The sequence below is a fragment of the Colius striatus genome, chromosome 1, assembly GCF_028858725.1.
Source record: "Colius striatus isolate bColStr4 chromosome 1, bColStr4.1.hap1, whole genome shotgun sequence".
NCBI lineage: Eukaryota > Metazoa > Chordata > Aves > Coliiformes > Coliidae > Colius > Colius striatus.
The window spans coordinates 76,282,925-76,309,074 of NC_084759.1; the positions used below are offsets into that span (position 1 = coordinate 76,282,925).

General features: G+C 37.3%; 1 protein-coding gene across 2 annotated transcripts; it reads left to right on the forward strand.

Moving 5' to 3' along the window:
• Window positions 1-24,806, forward strand: PRPS2 (phosphoribosyl pyrophosphate synthetase 2). Of its 2 annotated transcripts, XM_061988548.1 has the most exons (8): window positions 1-310; window positions 10,446-10,629; window positions 12,836-12,856; window positions 16,358-16,456; window positions 17,604-17,728; window positions 20,188-20,361; window positions 23,502-23,661; window positions 24,617-24,806. In XM_061988548.1, the coding sequence occupies exons 1-8, from the start codon at window positions 189-191 to the stop codon at window positions 24,707-24,709; spliced, it is 978 nt and encodes a 325-aa protein (XP_061844532.1). In that variant the 5' UTR covers window positions 1-188; the 3' UTR covers window positions 24,710-24,806. The 2 variants fall into 2 exon arrangements, with proteins under 2 accessions (XP_061844532.1, XP_061844534.1); XM_061988550.1 differs by lacking the exon at window positions 12,836-12,856.
• Window positions 24,807-26,150: the final 1,344 nt, after the last annotated feature.

Genomic DNA, 26,150 nt, shown 5'->3' on the forward strand with positions numbered 1-26,150 from the left:
CCGCCGGCGCTACCTGTGCCCGCCGCCCCTCCCGCTCCGGCCGGCGGGGCGGCAACAGGGACGGGCCGGCGGCGCCGGGTATTTGACCCCGCGCCGGCAAAACCCCCCGCGCCGGGTTCCCCCGCTCTCTCTCTCCTCCTCTCCGCGGCCTTCGCCTCCCCCCCGCCGCGCCCGCGCTTGTCCCTGCCATGCCGAACATCGTGCTGTTCAGCGGAAGCTCCCACCACGACCTGTCCCAGCGAGTGGCGGAGCGGCTGGGGTTGGAGCTGGGCAAGGTGGTCACCAAGAAGTTCAGCAACCAGGAGACCAGGTGCGTGAGGCGGGGACAAGCGCTCCTCTCTCCCTGGCTCGTTTCCCCCGAGACTAGTCCCGATTCGGTGGGTCCTGCCGGGTGCGCGGCAACCCCAGGGGTAGCATGCCATTCCGCGTGTCCTGTCCGCCCTCCCCTCTATCACTCGTTCCGGCTTCTCCCTCCCTCCCACTGGCTGCAGGAGGGTCCCGCGACTCGCCGGCACCTCAGCGGAGCTACCCTGGCTCACCTGGGCTGACCCAGCTTCGAAGCGCTCCCATCCGCAGCTCCTGTACCGGCGGGGAGGTGGCATGGCCCCCGAGGAGCTGAAGAGCATCCTCCCGCGGGGTACTGGCAACAGGCAGCCGCCCTCCTGCAGCATCAGGTTCAGCCCGCTGTCCATAGGTGTTTAACCAAATGAGTGATCAGCGTTATCTCCGTAAAGAGACAATCATCTTGATTTTATGAGTTACAGTATATTGTGTGGGTTCATAAGTAAGTCTGTATGTGAGTGGATGCACAAATAGGATGGTGGTGATGGGTTAGATACCCAAAAAAGATCCTGTATCAAGTCGCACTTCAGAATTTGCTCCCTCTGCTCTTTAATTTGGTGTAACAGCCAGTTTGTATGTGGTGGGCCAGTTACAGCTCCTGTATGGCTCCCCTCCTTAGTCCAAGACTAGTCCTGCACGAGCATCACAAAGTTGTCATGATGGCCTTGGCTTACTGCTGAAAGTACAGGGTTATTAGATTCTGGGCTAGCCAAATGCAGAAAGTGACTCTGATAATAGTGCCAAAAATCCTACCCGAAACCATGAGGACAGCTTGCTCACCTGGACTTGCTGAGAATGTGCTTGCCAGTGCCTTTCGGCTAGTATTGCCTCTCTTTACTGGTTTGTCATCTTAGTGTTCTGACTCATTGATACGATTGACTCATTTTTACTGAAGAATTTTAAGTTGAGATGGCAGCTGGATGTTTATCCCTTGAGCTGGTGAGACTGTCGAGGGCTTTTCTATATAGATGCATGAGACTAGGCTGCCAGCTGATTCTGAAATGCAAGTTCCCAACTGTAAGTAGATGGCTAGTCTGTGAGGTTTTTTATGTTCTTTTTGATCTGTTCTTGTTTTGAATCTCCTGAACAAGCATGTTTGGTTTGCTTCCTTTCAAAGATTAGCATGGTGTATTGTAAAATTGTTCTCACCAAGCTCGGCCTTCTATTTTGTCTATGTTTTTGCATTCTCAGTTTAATTGCTCTTGTTCTAGTTATGCTCCCTGGCATTACTATAAACCCTGTTCCATTGGTGTTTATGCAACCTAATGTTTGCACACTCTAACTCTTCTATTCAATCCTGAATAGTTTAAATCTCTCAAGTCTTTCCAGTCTCTTACTCACTTTATTGCTCTTTGATCTCTTTTCTGTGTGATAATACTTAATTTGTGTATTCAGTTGCATGACTTTCTTCCTAACTTCTATTTTTTTTTTAAATGTTTGTTCTCCAGAGACATTTAGTTATGCTGTTTTCTGTGTTCTAAGCCGAGATTCATGTTTTGTCCAAGGTAGCATTTTTATCTCCAAAGTTAGCATATTTGTTTCATGAGGTAAAGTATTTAAATTCCAGACTTAACAATACAATAATCTCTGATCTGTCAATTTTTCCAGGTGTGCAGTATTGGCCTCTGCCCTTAAACAAGTTGGTAGTGGTGACTGCCACATGTCAGTGGTTTGGCTAATCTAGTACTGCCAGTTTGTTTTCTTGGTCAAGTAGGGATGTAGTGTGGTATGGATATGAGAAATATATGTAATCTAAACATTATTTCTATTTGCTTCTGTTGCAACACTGTGAGGATGACATTGTCTTTTTGGTTTCCTTTTCTTTTTCTGAACTTAAAATGCCTTAGCACTTTAAAGTGTTAAGTGTTTGACTGACACTTGGTTAAGTGTTAAGAAGTGTTTGGCTTTGCTTTCTTTTACAATCTCATACTTTTGAGATTATAAATTGACGTTCTCATTTCCTCTTCACAAATACAGTTATACCCACTATGTAATGCTTTAATTTTTTTCAGTATCCTTAGCAACTTATTTCAGGATGTTGGCCTTCCAGTTTTATAGAGTGATGTCTTAAATAAAAAGAAAAATCAGCAATAATAATAAGAGAATCCCTCAACAATGTATTTGAAATTAAATTACAGCTAAAGTTGATATTTATGCTGCAGTGGTACTTCCCTGAGACATCTGAATATTCAGACTGTATAACAAAGTTGCTTTGTGTGTGTTTGTAAGCAAAAATTTGTTAATTTCTACATAAAGATAATCCAGCACAGCAATTTTTTCTTATTATTGTTGTTGTATTTTAAAATGTATGAACAAGTGTGTTGTCATTACGAAATACATTTGCAGCATTACCGAATATTAGAACCTGGTAGTTAAAGCGCTCAAAGAACCTTAAACTTTCCCAATGGCACTTGGGTTAAACCCCTATGCAAACAGATAAGGCTGGGCCTGAGAGTCAACAAACTCTTGCTTTGTCAGATCTGTTAAGTTAGCAAGTTGCAGAGAAGATTCAGCTTTTCTTTAAAACCGTTTTTGTTGTTTGCTACTTTCTCTTAAATAGAAATGTAAATTATGCAAATGGACAAGTGTGTACAGCTTCAGGCTTAAATCTTTGTCAAAGGGTCCCAGCTGGAAACCATTTATTTGAGAACTGCAGTTATTCTGGCTCACAGAATTGAGTGGAGGGAGAGAGTCATTAAATATTTTGCCTTATATTTCAACTGTATCAGGCTTTCAGTCTTAGTCTCGATCCTTAGCAGACATAAGTGGTTTTGAGGAAGTAAAGCTGAGTACTCTGAGGTCAGTCAGGGATAGGACCATAAATGATGAGTACTGTGGCTAAATAGGCAGGTGCATTCCTAGCTCCAGAACTTTTAAAATGAGGAAAGCTTCTTTTTAAAAATATGTGTGTGTATATATATGTATATATATATACTGAGACTAGCATATCTAGCAATATCCCTGTTCTATTCTGATTTAGGCATTTGCTATTCTCACAGGTCTGTAATGTCTGTGCTAAAGGAAGCAAGGACAATTGCTGATAGACTTAACCACTGCTCATTTTTTTTTACTTTCCAATTGAACTGTATGGAAATACTTTCCTTCAGCTGGGTACCGAAGTCAAGCAGCTCTAACTAAAGCAGAAAGCTCCTCAATAATATCTGGTTGTGGGAGATAACTATCTGGTATTCAAAGCTCTTGCATCAAGTGCCAGCCCACAATGTCATGGTAGGAGCTTGAGTGGCACCACTTTCTCACTCATCTGGCAAATGTTAGGGCTACAGTGGGAGCTCAGTCACTTGCTATCTTCAAACCCCACAAACCTCTTGGTGAGCTGAAGAAAGAGGAAAGGGATGGAAATACTTAAACAGGCATGGCTCTTGTAGCCTCAGCATCATGAAGCTGTTTGACTGGCATGTAACAGAAACATACAGATATTAAATAATCTGAAGTTTTTCACAAAATTGTCTCCAAATACACTGAGATGGCATTTAATTATACTTGATACATGTACTGGGATTTAACTGTGTCTTTTTGATGACTCAGATTATTAAATAAATTCATCATTAAATGTACATCACTTCTTAAAAAGATTTTCTTACAATGTATGGTATATTTGCTTCTCTAAAGATGCTTTACTTGATCTCTATCCTTGAAATATTTGTTATTCTCAAAATGGAAAAACTGTAGTCATAGATGTCATCCTCTTACTCACATCTCTTCCAGTGGAAGAAGTTGGTTCTCCCACCTATTGCCACAAATTTCTTGCCTCTTCCTGTCAGATTCACCGGCTGAAGTGAGTCTTCTTGCAGATCTTTTCAACATATCCATGGGGAAGTGAACTGAAGTCATGCCTGACACATGTGAATTTGGAGTCTGCCTACCTACTGCCTTATTTAGGTGCTGGAGCTGGGTTGTTTCAGAAACGTCAACTGAAGTGTATACTGTTTTACACAGGAAAATACAGGTTCACTACAAAGAGACATTGTCTGCTATATGGGAAATGCTGTTTTGTTGATATGAGGGCCATTTGTTTGTCAGCAAATTAATAAAACTAGAATCTTGAACTGAAATGTAATTTTGGAAGACATGAGAAAATAGCTGATATTTCCTTGGAGAAATGTTACAAGGATGGATGTGAGTCTTTATTTCACATAAAGTGGGGTAATGAAAACAGTTTGTTACTGTGAAGTAAATAATTGAAAATATCAGAACAAGCCTGGAAACTTTGATATCAGTGTTATAGATCAGGGATACACAATTTGGCACTGGACTGTAACATTTCCCTCCTATCTCGCCTTCAGCATTGTCAAGTTCTTAAAATTGCAGTTGTCTCAGATGAGATGTGACCTTGCTATGTTTCCTGTTCCCTAGTTCCTTTGAGTTCAGCTGCTGCAGGGACTGTGAGCTGTAGCATCCTTACAAGACCAGATGATTATGGTGTTTGCAGACCCCAAATTGTGGAATAACCAAGCTCAGACGATAAGCTGGTGTTAAATCAGCTGAAGCTGGTGAAGGGTCTGGAGAAGAAGTCTTATGAGGAGCGGCTGAGGGAACTGAGGTTGTTTAGTCTGAAGAAGAGGAGGCTGAGAGGTGACACGATCACTCTCTACAAATACCTGAAAGGAGATTGTAGTGAGGTGACGTTCGATCTCTCCAATAATGAATGACAGAACACAAGGAAATGGGCTCAAGTTGAGCCAGGGGAGGTTTACATTGGGCATTAGGAATAACTTTTTCACTGAGCGGGTTGCTAGACACTAGCACAAGCTGCCCAGGGAGGTGGTAGAGTCACTGTTCCTGGAGGTATTTAAAAGAGGCATAGATGAGGGGCTGAGAGACATGGTTTAGTGGTGGGCTTGGCAGTGATAAGTTAGTGTTTGGACTTGATGATCTTAAAGGGCTTTTCCAACCAAAATAATTCTATGATTGATTCTATGAATGCAGTAGGGATTAGGGACATGCTGGGATGTGACGTGGCTCTTTATTGTGCCCAGCTGCTAAGTGATCCACAACTGGGTTTGTTGTGTTCTGTCTGCCACAGCAGAGGTAGGTGTTTCCTTCACTTCCCACTCTCTTACACTGTTGTGAGCCCGGTAAGGCTGGAGAAACAGATTTTTCCAGCTTCATTGAATAAGATAAAAATTGTTTCTGGGTTGCACACTCTGTGTGCTTTATTTATTTAGGGAATTGAAGATGTGGCAAATATGACTATTTATCACTAGTGTTCATTCTTCTGATCAAGAAGAGGGTCAAAAATGCTTCAAAGCTTTTGGTTTCAGGATTCCACTTTATTGGCCTTACTGTCTACTTTATATCTTTAAGTAGATGCGAAATGCTTGAAATTTAAAACCTAAAAACAGACCTATGTGAACAATGGCTGATAATTCTACATGTCCATAGCTGCAGAGTTTGGTACTCAGACTTTGACGACTCTTTGTTCTCAAATTTCTGAGATTTTCTTTTGGACTGCACATGTTTTAGCCCAGAGCTACTCAAGTTTTCCTCATGCAGTGGCAGACTGCATGCCAGAAAGGATATTAGGAAGATATTTCCCATCTTGTGGTGCTTACTACGCCAATGCCTGCCATTAGGATGGGGCAGTTGTCAATGAAGATCTAGTTAGGGCTTGGTCTTGGAGCTATTAAAGCAGAACAGGCTAGAGTTCAGGTGAGACCATGGGTGCCAGTAGATACAGGATACTTACAGTCTTAAAACCAGCTGTGATTTTTTTTTTGTTCTTCCTTTGTTGCTTTGGGCTTTGCTGGTATCCGCTTCATTATACAGTGTCATGGCAGTTGAAATATTTGCGCAGTAAGTGGAGGTCTTGCGTTAGAAGACCTTAGTCTGCCAAATATGTTCCCAAAGATAAGAGGTCAAACACACCCCCCTGCTTAGTTCTCTCCATTGGCTAATTTGCAATGAATTGCAAATTCCACATGTGGATTTTTTGATTACTTTTGAGATATTGATTCTTTTTGCACACTCTATGAGGACTCTAGACCTTAAAATTTGGCCTCTGGCTGTTAAAAATCCTTTAAGTACAGACCTACTTTATTGGCACCTAAATTGCTTGAGAAATCTTACTTCTTGTAAGACGTGGCTAGAAACTTAGTTGTAATTGTTTAGAATTGCACAGAGATCCCTTTTAAGTGCATGATTTGAACAGGATCCTAGTTATGGATTTACATTATTTACATTTTAGTCTGGCTCTACATACTTATCTGTCTCCATCTCCACAACTTTTTTTTAGTTAAGCTGTAGAAATTTGAAATTCCTGTCACTATAAATTCTGTTGGGAGTGTATTATAAATGTAGCTCAGAAGAAGCTCAGACTACTATTACTCCTGATTTTGAATTTTGCGTACTGGGTGCTTCAGTCATTGAAATGTGTTTGTAATGTAATTGGGTTTTTGAACCTTATTGTGTATTCGTTACCATGAAGACTATTAAATTGAACTCTCAAATCAGGCTTGGCAAGATAAGGGTAGATCCCAACACTCAAACCTGGTTTTCATCAAGTCCTGTCTTATGAGTATTTTTCCCAAGTAGAGCCTTGTACTGTGGATTCCAAGCAACTGACTCAAATAAAGTAAATTAGTTTGTGAGCTATTAATTTCTATAATTTTTTCTTTAAAATACAATTATATGGTGTCAGGGATTTTAATGTACAGGTTCTGTTGACTTTTCTTGAACGAGAAGTTTATTTAAACTGTTACCAAATAGCTGAATTTTATTTAAATTGCATAAAATAAATAGAGGTGCTCTTAAGGCAAGAGCTTGTTCTTGTGTCCTTCCTCAGTGTCCTCACTATGTGAAACTTTAAATAACGCCCCAAGCAGTTAGTTAGGTCATAGTATAGATGGTCTAAGTGGAATTTAGTAGCAATGTTAATAACTGTCACAAAGTTTGACTGCTTTTAACTTACTGTTCTTTAATGGATATTTAAAGTACAGTGCATCAGATATCTGATACTGTCATTTACAGTTTCATATTGCTTGCCTGCTTATAGCTGAATGTGTTTGGAAAAAACAAAACAAAACAAAGGCAGACGGGAACCCCAAACAAGCAAGTTAAAAAAAAAAGCCCCCAAACCACCTCCAAAAATCCCAGTGGGGTTAGTACAGGCTACATCTGATGGAATACTTTCAACAAAATGACTCGTTATCTTACTGTGTGGCTCAATGAAAGTAAAATAGGCAGCTGTGTATAAATCGAATCTATCCAAATACCTCTCAATACAAATGTTTAAGAAGGTTGACAATAAGATTCTGATCTGTTGCACAGTTGTCTCCAGTTGATTGGGAGGAGCTCTCTGTGCAATACATTATGGTATTCCCTGGCACCTTTAGCTGTGTTCCTTGAGTGCTCTGCAAGTATTAGTTCAAGCTTGATTTATTTTAAACTGAATATATCTTCTTTATCCACTAGAAAATATATTTCTAGGTATGTAAATACACTGCCTTTTTTGACATACCTATTCGACACTCATTCTAGCTTGAAAGGCATAACCAAAAAATTTTTCAGGTCCACCAAGAGAGAAAGTAGTAGTATTTTCATTTTTCTAATTTATTTACAAGATGAAAAAGTTATTGCTAGCCAAAGGTCCTTGAAAAGATAGTAGTTAATGGCAATGGAAGAAACATCACTTCAGGTCCATTGTGTTAATCGTATCTATATTTATCTCAAAATATATTCCCTGACCTTCTGAAACCTGTTATTTCTTAATGGTCTGCTTACAAACGACTTTTTAAAAGGAGCAAAGCAACTCCAAATATTACAGTTCAGTGTTCTTTGTGTATATTGTGAACATTAAGTTAATGTATTTTTGTCATTCAGCAAATCTTTTATCCTATTGCATAATATGTCTATGAAACTGGTGGTGACATTTTTCCCCAAGTACTAGGATCTTACTCTGCCTTTCTTTGTCACTCCAGTAACATTCTGCCCTGAAAATTGATGGTGATTTTTTTTCTTAGTATTTTTCTACTTTCTTCTCCTTTTTAATGGCTCCTAGGTTAATTTCTGGAACTGGATTGTAACTTCACCGTCTTTGGTTGAAAGAGATACCGCAGAGCTTTTTCATGTGGTGGTGGTCACCTTTGGATCTGTTCCAGAGATGTGATATCTGACAATACTTCTTATGAGGCAGCTCTGTATAAATGTATATTGTGATAACAATGATTGAGGCTACGTCCATAAGCTAGTGGGTAGATACTTTACTTAGAGCTGGATTTGTGTGTTCAGAAGTAGTGACAGGTTTCTTGATTTATTATTTTATTTTGTTTATTCTTCTGTGATGTGGACATTCCAATATCCAAATTGTTTTTTATCAGGCTTCTAATTAAACTTGACCAGTTCTAACAATTATAGATTATACTTAGTGTATTTCTGAATTTATGCTGACCAAAACCATTTTAGCTCCAGAAAGGGAAACAAACAGAACATATTTTTATCAAATCAATTTTCTCTGAACAACTGTATTCCATTGATCAAAAACTTGGACAGGGAAGTATCAGTTTTATGAAAAAAATAAAGCCTCTTAATGCCATGATAGAAGCCTTCAAAAAGTTTTCTGGATTAATATTGATATATCTGCAGATGACTCTGTCCCTGCCTGCCTCTGTCCTTCCAGAGATCCTGATATTTGCTCAGATGGTTTGCTTTCTTTTGACCTTACAAAATCCTACTAGTAGCATTCTTAAGCAAAAAGTGTGTTAATTGGAGAAAAATTTAGAGAAGACCTTTTTTTTGGGCTTGTTTAGGACTATAGAGGACTCAAATAGGGGAGCTGAGAGCATGGAGTCTACTGTCTTCATGGTAATAAATCAAATGTTTGCATATCATTAAGGCTTTTTAAGCAGTAAATTCCTTTGTGTTTTGTTGCTACAGAAAGCTAATGAGTCTTACACAGCAACATCAAATCTGATTAAACAAAAGTTGTTCAGACTGTGTTTAACTGAAACAAGCCTCAGAGACCCCAAGAGAGAAATTATTCTACTTGCATCTGGAGCATTTGGGTGGTTTCCACTTTTGCTTATTTGTGTCTTGGGTGCAACTTTTTAAATAAGGGCCCAAGAGATTTTAGCATTTAATAATTGTGACTAGCTTCAATGTGGATTTGAAAGGTCTGATCACCTCATTGTTTAGGAAGCCTGTATGTTTTGTGTACATTGTGCATGGATACAGGGAAAAAAGGAGGTTAGTCTGCTGGTTTGATGTGTAAAGTTGGGAGAAAAAGTTGTGAAAAGCTAGTGTGGTTCAACAATATATTTCTCTTGCTTTGGTCTAGAATCAGAAAAAAACCCCACATTCAACTGATTTGTTTCAATTATCCTGTTTATAATATCTATTTAATTTTTTAGTTCTGCAATATGACTAGTGCTAGAATTTGCCTTGAAATCTGTGGAAGGATAAAATAATTATTAGATAAGGAACCAAAGTATGTAAGTATAGTTAGAGCAAATAGAATAACTGACACAACAAGAGTCGAGTCATGGTGGGCTGTTGATAAGCAGCCCTCTTAGCTTTTCTCTAAGATTATCTTTTTTAAAAAAATACTTTACTTGGATATCATGGTGCAAATTCTAACCAGACTTCTGTTTTATGGATATGGTTTTATATTTTTCTCTTCTAAAATGCAGTAGTTCCTCAAACTGAGGAACATCTTAATTATCACAGAAAAATAACTGCCCTTTTTAGAGGAGATATTTTGATGCAGGCAGTATTTAATGCTCTAAAGTTGGCTCTGTTGTATATGTACTTATCGTATACGTTGTTCTTTAAATAGTTATCTCCCTGAGAGGTGACAAGAACACAGAATATACAGGTTACAGTAAAAAAATATCAGTGGCTAGCGCTGACATTATGAAGACCATATTTAGGCTGAAGTAAATTTTAGACTGGTTCACACTGAAATAGGTTTTGTATCAAGGTGACAGTTATCCAAATCATTGTAAAAAATAAAAATCTTACTCTAAATGACAATAAAACTATGGAAGTTTGCTAAAACTTTTTTCTATATTTTTATTCATTACTTTCATTTTTTAATATTAGTGCTTTTCCAGTAATTCAAGTGTTTAAATGGTCATCTGCTCTTTCAGTGTAGAGATTGGTGAAAGTGTGAGAGGAGAAGATGTGTATATCATCCAGAGTGGCTGTGGAGAAATAAATGACAACTTAATGGAATTGCTCATCATGATCAATGCTTGCAAGATTGCATCATCCTCCCGAGTGACAGCTGTAATTCCATGTTTTCCATATGCCAGGCAAGATAAGAAAGACAAGGTAGGTAAAAACTGTGTAACGTTGGAAAGGTTTTTGTTCAGCTTGGTCACATAAAATTTTTGGAGACAAATTGCATTTCCATAAACCAATAAGTGATCTGAAAGAGGTTTGGTGTTTTTTCTCTCTTTTTTTTTTTTTTTTAAGTTGATAAAATGTAAGATTACATCATCTATAGGTGAATGAAGTGACGGAAGTTACTTTTTTTTGCTTGTGTTTTGATAACTGAAAAATTCTTCAGTTTGAAAAAGTGGCCACATCCTATGTGTGTGGTATACTGCAGAGTACTTTGTTAGCAAGCTTCACCTTTTGGGACTCTTTTTCCTGTTTTTCTAGCTTTTTTTCTTTTTTTTTATCTCTGTGTTTGAGGAGAGTACACCCTTTAAATATTTTCATTGCATACAATTAAATCCTAAATTTGAAGTGCTCTGAGTTTTACCGTGTCTGGTTAAATAGAACCAAATGGAAGGAAGTGATGAAATCTGCAATGCAAAACTCATTTGAAAAGAACTAACAAGAATAATTGGGATTTTGGTTTTTAAGATTGGATTGCAATGATTGACCCTTTCTAAAATTTTCAGTAAATGGACTGACCCCTCCCTTTCACTTTGGTTGTCAAGCAAATCATGCTGAAAGCCTTGCATTCTTTTATATAGAACTTAACAAGTCTGAGAAGCAATGTAGAAGCTAAAAGTAACTCCAGGTACTATAAAATATGTAGTGCTTGGCCTGTAACATCTGTGAAAAAACTAAATACAGAAAAGTTATTTTCTAGTCTACTCATTCTTTAGGAGCAGATTCTCTACAACTGTACCAATATGATCAAGACTCAATTTTTATATTTCAAAAAATTAAATTCAGGAGTTAGATAGTAGCTCTCTATTCTTTGCAGACATCTTTTGAAACTTGTTTTTTGCCGTGTTTTATATTGAATACTATTCTCCCTTAATCAGGAGAACTGAAATACTACTTTTCATCAAAAGAGCTTGAAAGGGTAGAGAGAAACATTTTGTTGCAAGGGTAGGAAAGCACCTCACTATGTTTTGTTTTCCAAATTCACATTGCAAGATTCTGATGGAACATCTGTAAGTTCTCTGTGTGGAAAAGGAATGAATATACCTCAAATTTTCCATGCATCTAGGTTATGCATCATCAAGGATACCCAAAATCCGTATGTCAGACTTCCAGGAGACACTTAAAACCTAAAGTGCAGTGGCATAGCATGCTACCCACAAAATTTGTTTAGGTTAACAGAGAATTTGAGCATTGTTCCAGACTGTTCTCTGGGTGTCACAGTTCTCTGGCAATTCTAGGCAAGCCGTTTCTTTTTTTCCCTTTTTCCTTTTTTTTATCCCGTTTTGCAACTGAGAAAATGTTTGCCATCTTTAGAAATTAACCTTGGTAGTTGACCTCCATGTTGCAAAATAAGCTATAATATAGCTGTCAACTTTGGACAACTTATTGACAGGGAGATCTTTCCTCTCACTGTCAGATTGCATCACATCACTTGTTCTTTAACCCATGTTGAGTGCACAAGCTTTGTGCATCTTTGACTGCCTGAAGTGTCAGTAAAGTGTCAGCCATTTTCTTTCTGTGGTTATACACAGATTTTCTTCTTTCTGGTGAAAGATATTGTAGTAGTTTGACTATGAACTACTAACTGGATGCTGTTTTCTGGTTTTAATTTCAGTTGTTTATATTAATCTATAAATAATTAAACAGTCTGAGTCCTTGCTGCCTGAAATAACCCTGTATTCTTCATGTCTCTATTGCAGTTATGATTGTTGAGAACAGTCAAAATGCTCTCGATTTATTAATGTAAGGAAAAGTCCTTGCAGTAACAAAATCGTGTTCTGAATGAGGTCTGTGTCATCTACTCTGGAAATTTTAGCACAAAACTTTGACTAGGTTTAAAAAAGCAAAAAAAGCTTGCTGAACCTTGTAGAAAAATTAGTAATTTAGACACAATCAAGCACTGCCATAAACTTCTAATACACAAACTAGCTAATTTAAAATTAGCTCAGGTGCATATCTGGGCTTTAGCCATAGTTGCATTTATGCATCCTCTAATTATGATAGCATTTCAAGCCATGCACAGGACACATCTATGTAGGATGCTGCAGTAATGCCTTTGAGATGAGTTAGAAGTAGAGTGACAGGTGAATTTGGTGTTCTACAGCTCATGTAACTTTGTTTTTTTGATTTGTAGAAGGGGTCCGTGGAGCGTTGGGTAGGTATCTTTTTTTTTTTTTTTTTTAATCTAACGCTATGCATTTCCATTAACATGGCCTTAAAGGGTGAAACTTACTGGATTACATTATGTATAACTGCAGACAGTTTCAGTTTCACTTCTTGACTTCAGCTGTGTTTCACCTAGGCCATGACATTAATCCTGTGGAATAATTTGCTACTAGAAAACTCCTAGCTTCCAGTTAAAACATTTATGTAGACATTCAAGATAATGGCTGTCAACTTCTGAAGCTTCAAAGCATATCTCCTTTTTTTTGAAATGATAAAGTTAGGTATTACATTAGTGAATCTTCAGTGTTTATATACTTCACAACTGGCTTTCTTAAAAGAGAAAATTCCACTTAAATCTTTGGAGTTCCTTGGATTTTTTTTCCTCAATACTCATGTGATGCATTTTGAGCAAGACATTGCAATAAGAGAGAGCTTTAATCTCAATGGACAACTTTGACTTTCAGTTATGTGTCCTGTGCACAGTAACTCTTGTGAGATTGTTTGTTAGTTTTGTGGATTCTTACCTGCCCCTGGTAATTTTAAGATTTGTGAATAAATTTGTAATGCATCACAAAGGAAGAAATAATTTCTATAACTTCTTATACATAAGTGGGGATTTTGCTTAGGAACCAAAAACTTGGCTATTACTTTACAATTTAGTTTCTGTACATAATGTAATGTTGTGTTTCACACTAATAATTCTGAAACTAATCTTAAGTTGTGTCAAAGAACGGAACAATGAATACGGTGAACCTCTTTGTTCTTGCCTATCTGATCAAAAGCAAACCTTACAAATGCCAAGATAAAGAAAGTCTTGTTCTCATCTATGTACCTTTGTCATCCAAATTTCTGAATAATAAAGCCAAGTTATCTGAGGTTCACATAAATATACTTCCTTTGATTTTAAAATAATCTTAAATTTATTTCATGTTATATCACAAAACTTATTTTCTGTATAAGCAATCAAATCTTGAATCCTCTTGAATGTGTTGTGTTTTCTTTTAATGCACAATTTTTTGTAAAGGAAATGGTCAGATAGCTGCAAACTTCATTTGCCTTAATTTCCTATTAGCCCATTCTTGAGAAACAGGTATTGGTGTCTGGCTATCTTTCCTTCCAAGACCCTCTGTCCACCAGCACGTAGGCAATCTGTGATGTGTGCTTGTCTGCTAAAACAAGTTACCTAGTGGTAAAACCTTCAAGTTCTTCCTTCTGGGAAGGAAGCCTGCAAGGCCAGCAGCTGAAAGAAGTACCAACTGGTAAAGTATACATTAGTATTTGATGCAGGGAAGTATTTTGGTGTTTTTGTTGGGTTTTTCTTGTATGCGTGGGATGGTGATAACATGATATTGATACAGGTGGCAAGCTAAGTGGTATTCACATTAAATAGAAATGGCGGGGGGGTAGATAGAAGCAAATTTCAGTATGCCAGGTGAAGTGGAAATGGCAAACCATGTTCTGGGAAGGATGTAATTTCCTTCAGCAGCTAGCCTGAACTAGTTACTTGCTTCTACCAGAGTGGGTGGTCTGTTTTGCCATCTTTTTCCCTTCTCTTCCATTTGAGCTGCCTCTTCTGGCTGCTGTGTGTTCAGACAAGTCCCAGTGTGCAGAACAAAGGGAGGTGATGGAAGTGTATAGCCTGAGAAGAAGGAATGGGATGAGCAGGGGAGCAAACCTCTGGTTTCTGCGTCACCTGGTAGTCCACCTTAGCTATATCATCAAACTGGAGGTTTGCAAAGAGCTGATAAGAGAACATTGTGGTAGAGTCAAAAGAGTAGAAACTCAGTCTTGATTAGATGTTGCCAGGGATTTGAGAATATTTTGAAGCCAATCTTAAAAATGTCAATTTATACTACTGAGTTCGAATGGTCAGGAATTTCAGTGGCATTAACCAAAAGTTTACTACTAATAATAGAAATATCCAGAAAGCTTTGGCTGACTCGGACTTTACAGAACTGAGCTTAAATGAGGAGCAGCACAAGTCCTCAGTAATTGGAAAATTGTCTGTGCTGAAGTGCTAATGAGAGTAAACTCTTATGGAAGCTATATGCATCTCAGTTACAGAGATCTTGCTAGCTATTGCCTGTATCTTCCCTGTGTCATAGACCAAGTGGTTACGATGTTCTGTAAAACTCAAAACCCAAAAGACATGGTTTTCAAAATGGAGGATTTCTGTGACGATGATGGTAAACATGATCCAGCCGTAAGAGACACTGCAATATCTCAGTTTCTTTTCTGGAATTATGTTGACAATCTGCAGATTAAAACAGAAAAATGTAAAGTTTCCACCTAAATAGGAAATGTTTTGAGGAAAACACTGACTCCTTGATAGGACAGATGGGAAACCATGCATGTTATTTCAGGTTATGCCTTTGAACATCAGTGGAAGGAGGTGGGAGATACTCTGCAATTGTGTGTATGAGAGGGAAAGGAGGTTCCTCGGAGGGTAAATTAGTCAGTTTGATAAAGACACATAGAAAGACTGATTACTGACCCAGCAAAAAATAGGGTATGACCGTGAGATAGAACCCCTGAATTCTACTTTCATGCTGATATTATTGACAACTATTAACATTATTCAAAGAATACAAAAAAGAAAACAGGAGGTTTTGTTTAGTGCTTCTGTTAGAGATAGCTGTCCAGGGCAACATAGCTTTTTTTCAGAGCTTAAAAAAAATCTTAAACTTTGGAGTTGCTCAAAATAAGTCAAGTATCCTCCAGTCACGATTTTTCCATCTTCTCTTTTTCATGTTGATGTTTATTCTGTATTCTCGTCACTTTTAAAAAGCTTTTCTCCTTGGCATTAACTTTGCTAATTAGATTTTGCTGTTTCCACTTCTCTGTTTTTTTTCTATCTCCCATGTCCCTTCTGGGGTTTCTGGACTCCTAACTGCATCCAACAATTAAGCCTGAATTAAATAAAAAAGAAGTAAAAAGACCAGGGTAGGAGACCCTTGCCAACATGGATCTTTTAAAAGCTTTACTGAGTCATGAAGAAATGCTTGATACTAACTTTGCTTTTAAGCAGTGTTTTCAAAAGTTGAGTTCACTCTGCCTGCAATCTTTGTTTTCGGCAATGTTTTTTAGAACAGGATAGTTGCTTGTGAATTGGATGTTAATGTAGGGTGGTGACTTAGAGAAACAGAAATTGTCTTTCTGCTGTACAAAAGCTAGCTGAGAGTTGTAAGTAGAAGAACTGGAAAATTGTATCCCCAATTTTATCTGCTTTTTACTCAGTCTTACTACAAAACATTATTAGGCAGATTGTGCAAATTGATATTCCTAAATGTTTTGTTGAGTTTCAAACCCCCAGTAGCAAGATTATCTATTCCCAAGCTGCTTTGGCTAAAGTTCTAGAGCATTTCATTTCTAGATTCCAACTATCATAAAGGGAGGGGAAAAAAAAATCAATAAAAGTAGCTAATTTTCTGAGTCCTTGCATCTGGTAGAAATCTTTTTTAAATTTAAACACTTGTGCTTTATTCCTCAGAGCCGTGCTCCAATCTCTGCAAAACTTGTTGCAAACATGCTGTCAGTTGCAGGGGCTGACCACATCATCACCATGGACTTGCATGCCTCTCAGATCCAGGTAACTACCAGTTCTTAACTAACTGTGACTAGGGGCTCTACTGAATTAATGTGAAAAGCTAATATTCTTTCTCTGGTTTTTTTTTTGTCTTACTATTTTGAAAGTCTATGTCCATGAGTGTACAGAGAAAGTCTCACTACCTTTTTTCTAATTAAATTACTTTTTTGAAAGATCAGCCTTGATTTTGTGGGGTAATTTTACAGACACTTCAAATACTTGTACATTGGAGTCTTCAGGGGAATTTGCCAGGTCTACTGTAAAAACTCCCAAAAATAAAATATACTGGTTTGAGGCAAGTTCTCTGAAACTTTGCCTGGTCGTAGATTATAGTATGATCCTAGATAGAATTTTTTCATGGCCAAGGGGAAAACATTCTTTTAAGCAAAGTGAAGATGGAAGCTAGCAACCCTTACCTGGCTTACTGCTGAATCCAGAAAATGACAAAGCTTGCTCTTCAGACACAGAGCAGATGTCATTTGTCATTCTCATGTGTACCTCTTTTCAAGATACCTTATAGATTTTTTTCTTGAAGACACCTTCTCTTCCAGTTCTGGTCTTCTGTTTAACCAGAATTTCCCTTTATCTATATGTCTGTCATGCAATTAAAAACCATTTCAATCTGCAGTCTAATGCAGATTTCTTGTCCTTGCAACTTGCACAAAAAAAAAAAAAAGATTCCATTTCTGCTGTTCAAATAATACTAACTGGAATTTTCCCCATACTGAAATACCACTGTTCATGTCAAGCAGTTGAAATTCATGAGAGCTGAGTATTATAATCACTGGATTTTTTGAGAGCTTTTCATAGGCATGAATTTACTAGAGTGCTTTCTTTTCGGATTTTTATATCATTTGAGAATAGGTGTCTTTTATTTCACTAGTCTTAGGTGAGCTTTTTAGAGACCTCAATATTTGTCTGTTGCTGCATATAATAGTGATATCAGAGGACAAAATTATGCCAATGTAAAATACTAACTGAAGTTCTACCATACATTAAAGACAAAAGCTTTATTCTTTCCCTGTGTCTTTTGTTTCAGGTAAAATATGAACATATGTTTGACAGTGTTAGGTTAGTGATTGAACTTGGTGGTTTCAAATGATTCTATGATTCTATGCATTCATGAAATTGTTTTTCTCTTTCGGACTAGGGTTTCTTTGACATTCCAGTAGATAACCTGTATGCAGAACCTGCAGTGCTGCAGTGGATTAAAGAGAACATTGTGGAGTGGAGAACCTGTATCATAGTCTCACCTGATGCAGGTGGTGCAAAAAGGTACTATACAAGCCTAAAACTGTTACTTTTCCACATAGTTAGGGGGTAATGAACGGGTTTGTCTAGTCTCTTTTCCTCTGGGAATTATGTGAGATATAGGATACATCACTGATGTATCCAATTGCATTGTAAAAACTTGAAAAGATCGAGACGCATTTATATGCTAAAGAAAATCTTCTTCTCTCTCCCTGGATATGGCCTCATTAGCTGAATCCCTCCACAGGAGGGGAGAAATTTTTCCTTCTGCTTGCTTCTTTAGTCCAGTTGCTGCACCTCTTCCTGCTTCGCTCTGGAATTGCCTAGTTTCCCTTCTCTGTCAAAGCATATGGCCTGTCCTCACTGTACCTGCTGGCATTTAGGTAAGCGCTTGCTTGAGTCATATTTCTTTTTACTGTACATTATTGCATTCCAGCTGTACACCTATTGACCATCAGTTGTGCACTGTGAATACTAGAAAAAAGGGTGTGAAATTTTGTACTGAGTGGCAAAAGGTTAAAACAGAACATTGGAGTGTTCACTCTGCAGTGTTTAGCAGCCTATCTTTTATTGTGTACCTATTGAGTGTAAACTAGTGTGAAAAGCTAAGAAGTTTACTGGCTAGTTAGTTGATAAAGTGTGCCATTGAAAATAACCATTTTGCCTCAAGTTGTGTTCATCCTGCTGCTATTACAAAACTCAGTGGGAATGAAGAAAAATGAAGAAAGAACCCTGTAAACCCATAGTAATCAAATATTAATGCATGGGATGTAGTATGGAGATAAAGTGTGAAAGACTGTCATAATTTTAATTTAAGCCTTTGAGTCTGTTGTGAGTGTTCACATTCTAGTAATTGGTTGAGAAATAAGACTGATTAGAACTCTGTCATTGTTCCTGTTTAGATTAATCAAGTTAAAGATGTGAAGAATATAAATTATAGAAGGCATTGTAAAATTTAGATGACTCAGTTAAACGTCTTTGTTCCTATCTGGATACTGTTATTCTTTTTTAACAGTTGTTTTTGTTTGATTGGGTTTTTTTGAAACAAAACACAGCCTTTGCTTAGAATTCAAGTACAATGACAACATTTTTCCCCTACCAAATATTTATATTATATATAATTATATATATACTCAATATTTATGTTCAAGTTGACAGTAACAGGTTATTTTTTAGTGACCACTCTCACTGTAAGACAGATAGATAGGTAGCCTGTCTATCTTTGTAATTTCTGTTGTAATGCAACCAAGCAATTGCTGGTGAAGTAGGGAAAAATGTTACTTTTAATAAATTCACAGCTTCTCTTTCATCCACAACAATGTCATGTGAAATAAATAGTTTGGCCTTTCCATTCAAAACATGTAGACTTTCAAAATAGTACTTGGATTAATGAAAAGTGAATAGAATGTGAAGAAACTTTGTCCTAAAATTTAAACCTGCAAGCATTAAAGAAATTTAATAAAGTTCTTGCAATCATTTAAAATATCTGAATTCTTTTTTGTTTCCTACTATTTACTTGGTTTTTTGCCCAGCTTATTAAATTTTGTGACTGAAATAAGGCATGTAAATACTATTGACATTTGAATGCCTTTGATAGTGTTGATACTTAGTGTGAAATTACGCTATTGTTCATGAAATGCCAGAACACTTTGGTTTTTTGTTCATCACCCAGCTGTTGAAATACAGTAACTAGCAACACCTTTATTTTTAAGTGGTAAACAAACAAAACTGTATTCTCTATTTACTGTGCATGTTATTAACCTTGTTAACAAAATTCAAATCGTATTCTAAAAAGACGGGCTACGAGGTTAGGGAAAGCATCATATTGTGTATTCATGTGTCTTTGTACTTATCAGCCCTGGTAGATTTAAATTAAAAAAAAAGGAAAAAAAGGGAATTGAAAGTCTGTAACAAATTAAGTTTGTTATCAGGGGTTTGTCTGGCCACCCAAAGTCATCTTGAATAGTTTTGAAATGTCTTTGTTGAGCAGACATATTACTAAGGGAATTGCTAATTAAGCTCCTTGATTACCAGTCAAGTACTGCTAAAAGAATTATTAAACAGTATTAGCTTACTTGTTTGGTTTATCCCTACAATTTGGCTTCACATTGCTGCAATGGTACTTTCAGAGAGGATGTTACAATGTGTGCCACTGTAGGCCTAAAACTGGGGCTACCTCTACTTTAAATTATCTAGTGTTACTAAGTATTGCAGCAGCTTCATAAAAGCATGAAAGCTTGTGAATAGCTGAAGTGTTTTCAAAGCCAGGCACTTACTGAAAGAAAACCAGAGTCAATTAAATGTATTTTAAAACAAATTTCTGGAGTATAGCTTAAGACTCTCTGGTTGTATTTATTAGCAGTGAATTAAGACTGTTTCTAATCTGTCTCATTGCTTGCAAAAGTTTGTGACAAATATATGTGCATGACTCTGTTCTTTCTTTTAAAATATTGCTCTAAATGTGGTGTATTTTTCTGTAACAGGGTTACTTCAATTGCTGACAGACTGAATGTGGAATTTGCTCTCATTCATAAGGAACGAAAGAAGGCAAATGAAGTGGACAGAATGGTCTTGGTTGGTGATGTGAAAGACAGAGTAGCAATTCTTGTTGATGATATGGCTGACACATGTGGCACAATATGTCATGCAGCAGAGAAGTAAGTATTATTGTAAACTGTCCCAGTGTATTGTAACACGTAGGTAACCAATGAACGCAGTTGCTGTGTCCTGCATGCTTGTATCACAACTTGACCTCTGTAGCAAGAAGTCATTCTGATCCTTGAGTCTATAGGTCTCAGTGGTCAAGCTGTGTACTTCTTTAGAACATGGAGCTGAGAAAATATTTACAGAAATATATTCTCCGTGTTTAGAAAAATGACAAAATAGATAAAAAGTCATATAACTTGCAAGGGACTTGGTCTACCTAGTGCATTTTTTTTCAGTTCCAAGTCAAAAATGAGGGAGAGAAAAATCATTATCTTTTTAAATTCATCATGGACCCTTTCCATTCTACTTAAGCAATCTTTCACAAACCTTCAGTAGATTTAAGATTGGAAAGTATTTTCTCCTTAATGTTCAATGTATGCCTAATATTAATCTTTAATGTATAACTTCAGTGTAAAACTATTTGTCCCTTTCATCCAGGGAGCTGAAAATAACTTCCTGTCTTTTGTCTGGTAGTTGGTTGAAGTGCCCTCATTCCTCTCTAGACTAAGTAACTTCAGTTTGTTCAGTCTTTCCACATGAGTTCTACACTTCTGTTCTGTTGTTGATGGCCTTTGAATTCTTTCCCATTGGTCCACTTGTTGAAGTGTGGATGTAGACCCCCTGTCTTAACTGGAGGCCTAGTAGAAAGGATTAGTTTATGGTTGCACTTGGCCGTATGCTCACATATTTCAGGGTAATATGTAGGTTTGTCAAAAAACTCGTGCTAGAGGGATCAATTTAGTCCTGTGTTTCTTTTCACTTTGATGGAAAGAGGTGTACAGTCATTTACGATCTGCATAGTACTCTGCATCAGGCCCTAAAGCATGCTTCTGGGTTGTGACCTATTCAGATCAGAATCACAAATTGCGTAGGCAATGTGGATTTTTTTCTTAATATTCCTATGCATAGGGGAAGTTAATTCCTGTGAAAGTGGAGACCTTTATTTCTTTCCTGTTACAAAGTAAGCACTTCTTTTACCTACAATACAGCAAATACTAAAACCATCAGAAATCTTCCATCTATTTGTGGTATTCATCAAGAAAGATGCTTTTACTTGAGTGGTGTTAGCTTATATCATGTTCTTGGCATGAAGTATTATTTTTCTTTAATGCCAAATGTAGTTGAGATGTTCTTTGTGTGTAATTAGACTTGCTCACTAAAATACTTTTTAGACCTCTTTTTACTCAGCAACCTAGATACATATCAAGCAGGTGAAGTAAGAAGTGCTCAGATACAGCAGATCAACTTGCTCAAGTACTACCCCTGGTTTAGTACACATTTAGTGCATCTTCCTCGTAGGTTACAGCTACTAAATGCAATGCTGAGAGTGACCAGAAAATTTTGATTCTATTGAGTCATTAAAAAAGAGACAATGTTTCTGTGTTTGGGGTTTTTTTCCTATCTTTTTTGTGCTTATGCTGTGGTCTGATAAAATACCACTCTTCAGGGCCTCTGTTTTTGAGACTAGAAAAGCAGTTAGGTTGCAGCTGTTCATCTAGAGGCAGGGGGGACAGTCAAAACCAAATTAAGAGATTCTGACTAATTTACAAGGTGTTCTAGTTCTCTGGTTTATATTTTTTTCCCTCTTGTGATGCATCATTTCACTGCTTCCTTTGATCAGCAGCAGGTCTTCCCATAACCTTGCAGTAAAGCTAGGCTTTTAATCCTTAACATTTTTTTCTTCTGCAGAAACTCTTTCCAAGCAGGACTGCTTGAGTAGGAAATGAAAACAAAGGTGTGCAATAGAAGAGGCACAAAAGAGTTATGAATACTGCCATCCAACCTACTTAATTTTTGCCTAATTAAGACAGAAAACTTGTACTGGAATTCAGTTGTATATTGTGTTGATGTGGTCAAAAGTGCAGGATTCTAGATTAGTCACTGCTACTGATAAGAAGTTAATCATAGAATGGTAGTGGTTGGAAGGGACTTTTAGAGACCAGCCAGTCCAACCCTCCTGCCAAAGCAGATACACCTAGATCACGTCATACAAGAACATGTCCAGGTAGGCTTTGAAAACCTCCAGAGAAGGAGACTCCACACTCTGCGTGGGCAGCCTGTGCCAGGGCTCCCTCACCTTCACAGTGAAATTGTTTCTCCTTATGTTTAAGTGGAACTTTCTGTGTTCCAGCTTCATCCCATTACCCTTTGTCCTGTCACTAGATAGAACAGAAAAAAGAGATGCCCCAACCTTCTGATATCCACCATTTATATATTTGTAAATATTAATGAGATCCCCTCTCAGTCTCCTCTTCTCTAGACTAAACAGCCCTAGTTCCTACAGGCTTTCCTCATAAGGAAGATGCTCCAGTCTCCTGTCCCAGTTGAGCTGAGGAGCCCAGAACTAGACACAAAACTCCAGATGAGGCCTCACCAGGGCAGAGTAGAGAGGGAGCAGAACCTCCCTTGAACTACTGGCCACACTATTCTTGATGCATCCCAGGATGCCATTGGCCCTCTTGGCCACAAGGGCACATTGCTGGTTGATATTTAGCTTATTATCAATCAGGACTCCCAGGTCTCTCTCTGCAGAGCTGCTCCAGCAGTTTGGCCCCCAGCCTGTACTGGTGGCATGGAGTTTTTCCTCCCCACATGTAGGAGTCTGCACTTGTCCTTGTTGAACCTCATGAGATTCCTCACTGCCCTACTCTCAAGCTGGTCAAGATCCCACTGAATGGCAGCACAGCCTTCTAATGAATAAGCCTGTCTTCCCACTTCGGTGTCATCAGGGAACTTGCTGAGGGTACACTCTGTCCCCTCATCCAGATCATTGATGAAGATGTTGAACAAGACTGGTCCCAGAACCAATCCCTGTGAAACTCTACTGGCCACAGGCCTCCAACTCGATTCTGTGCCATTAATCACCACCCTCTGGGCTCTGTCATTTTTGAAAGGCTTATTTGTGTTATTATTTGTATAACCTGAGAAAGTTTAAAATTCTCTGATTTGTTTTGTAGATATTTGTATCTTCCTGTAGCTTCCAGAAGGAATTTGTTTGTAAAATGTATTTTACAGAGATCTGTATATAGCTTAATCTGTAGCCATGTAGGTAAACATGCATGACAACACACTTTTCCTTTGTCTTCTACAGGTTAGTGTCTGCTGGAGCTACTAAAGTCTATGCCATTCTTACACACGGTATCTTTTCTGGTCCTGCTATTTCTCGAATTAATAATGCATCATTTGAGGCTGTTGTGGTAACTAATACAATTCCTCAAGAAGAGAAAATGAAACACTGCCCAAAAATTCAGGTACAGGAGTGGTTTAGTGTTATCTGTTTAAACTCTGGATTTATATTTCACTGTTAACTGGTGTTAGAATTTGTACTTTGAGAGGAATATAGTATTCTAAACTATGTTTGCAGAATGTCTTGTTGAACATGCCAAAGAGCTGTTTTAAGTGGCCTCTGGTAGTATAATAGAATATTGCAAAATATTTCTTATTTGCAACAAATTTGAGTATACCTGAGAGTGACAAATGAAGAACTGGGTAGTGGATTGTTTTTATATATTTTTTAAATCAATATTAATTGTGCAATATGTGTATGTAATGATTTAGGTTAGTTATGTTTTTGTAGTTGCCACAGGAACCCTAGACGACTCCATTAATATTTTTCTTTTAAATACGTTGATGAAAAGGCCCAAGATTACCATGGCATGTGTTTCTTATAAAAAACCAAACCAAAAATATGAAACGGACTTTATTAAAGTAGCTATTGCAGGAGGTTGTTCTGGGAAGTCATATATTTCCTTCGTACAGAGTGGAGGAAAGCATGAAAGATTGAGGGGTTTTGATGCAACCTTAAATTTTTAAAAAGCTTAAAGTTTAATTGGCATTTATTGCAATGCAAGCATTTGAAAGGTATACTTGCCTTTAAACTGTATTTGTGTCAAGTGGACACTGCCATCTGATGGCTACAATACTTCCTTGGTGATGGATAACATGCCCTGTGCCAGGAGTCTTCAGCAGTAAGCCTATACAGCAACCTTATTCAATGCTTTCTTATTCAGTTTCTGAGTTTGTACTTTGTATTAATGCAGTTCTTACCTGTATGTTAAGTACTTAATGCTTTCATGTTATTTTAATTCCTGGCAGAAATAAGAACACAGTGGTAAAATGAATGTTTGTTCAAACATTCATAACTGTATAGTTTATTGTTCTTAGTATACCAGAAATTTTATCTTCTTGATTCTTTTTTTCTTTCAGGTTATTGACATTTCTATGATCCTGGCTGAGGCAATTCGAAGAACACACAATGGTGAATCTGTGTCTTTCCTGTTCAGTCACGTCCCCTTGTAAACTGCAGATTACATTGCATTGCAAAGGTCCTTTCAGCTAGCACTGTTGTTTTTAACAATGCATCTCAACCACAAGAAATTAATATCTTTGTACAAATCCAAAGCTTTTTATGTTTAATTATATTTGTCTTGTAATTACCATTTTTTTCTTTGTAAATGGTCAATAAATCTGTCTTGCAGAAACCTTAGGAATTCTCTGGAGAGTCTGGAAGTCTTGTGTGTTGAATGTTTGCTTTTATGTGCCTGTCCACACTTTCTGATAAACTACTGCTACACATCCATTTTCTATCCAGAACTACAAACTGTTCATAAAATTTAATGGGATATATGCATATAAAATCATTTTCTGTGATAAGCTAAGTGCTGCAGGCTTGAGTATCTTGCATCTGCCAGGCAAGCAGCTGTTGGGTTTTGTTTTATGTTTAACTATGATGAGTAGTGTTTTGTAAGACCTAACAGAACGTAAGTTTCATGTTAATTTTGAAGAACTGTTGACACATCCACAGTATTACCTGTGTTTCATATGCTTCGTGTTCTTTTTTCCACATCATGTATGTGGCTGAGGTTTTCTTTTGTAAAGCTCTCATTACATTAAATCGTTTGCTTAATATCTATTCTGTGCAGTTACTGTCTTCAATTTTAAGATTAGTGTTTCAGTTTTCCTGGAGTGATTCTTTTAATGTGTTTCAGTAAGGATCAATCTTTAATTATGAGTAATTTCATTTAAACTTCTTTTATTCCATGTAGTTTTTGACAGTTTTTGATTGTGATAGAATGAATCGTTTCATAACTGTTTTCATGTTAATAGTCTAAAGCTTCACTGTGAAAAGTCCAAACAGCAAATTTAAACACACTGATATTTATACAAACTGGTCTCTACCCACATTTACTTGATTAAAAAGTATTCAAAACTACTCTTTTGAGTTTTTTCCACTGCACAGTCAATGAAACTTCAGGTTTCTATTACAAAGTACCATCGTATTTTACATGATACGTGAATATGATGTTGACTAACTAGTCTTGAATACATTAACACTAGAGGATTAAAATAATTCTGAAAACAGTTTTGCCTGTTGTGTGTTTATGAATAAGTACTTAGCCATAAGAAAGCTTATGGTTAAGTACTGGTAATGCACTCAGCAGCAGATCATGGGAAAATTCAGTTTCCTATACAAAATTGCAGTTGTTAATTACAAAAGGATATGCCATGCTTGAGGGATGCTTCTTTACTGTGAAGCTGCATAAGAAACGGCTTCCTGTCATCCTACCTTGCTTATTCTGGGATATATTTATAACAGTGTTGTAGTATAAAACATATTTTTCCATTCCATTTAAAACAGTCTTCAGACAGATTTTTTTTATTATTATTCCTCTAAGAATGAATCTGTATATGTATTTTTTTTCCCAGTAATTTTGTTTCTTCTTTGGATTTTTTTCTATAT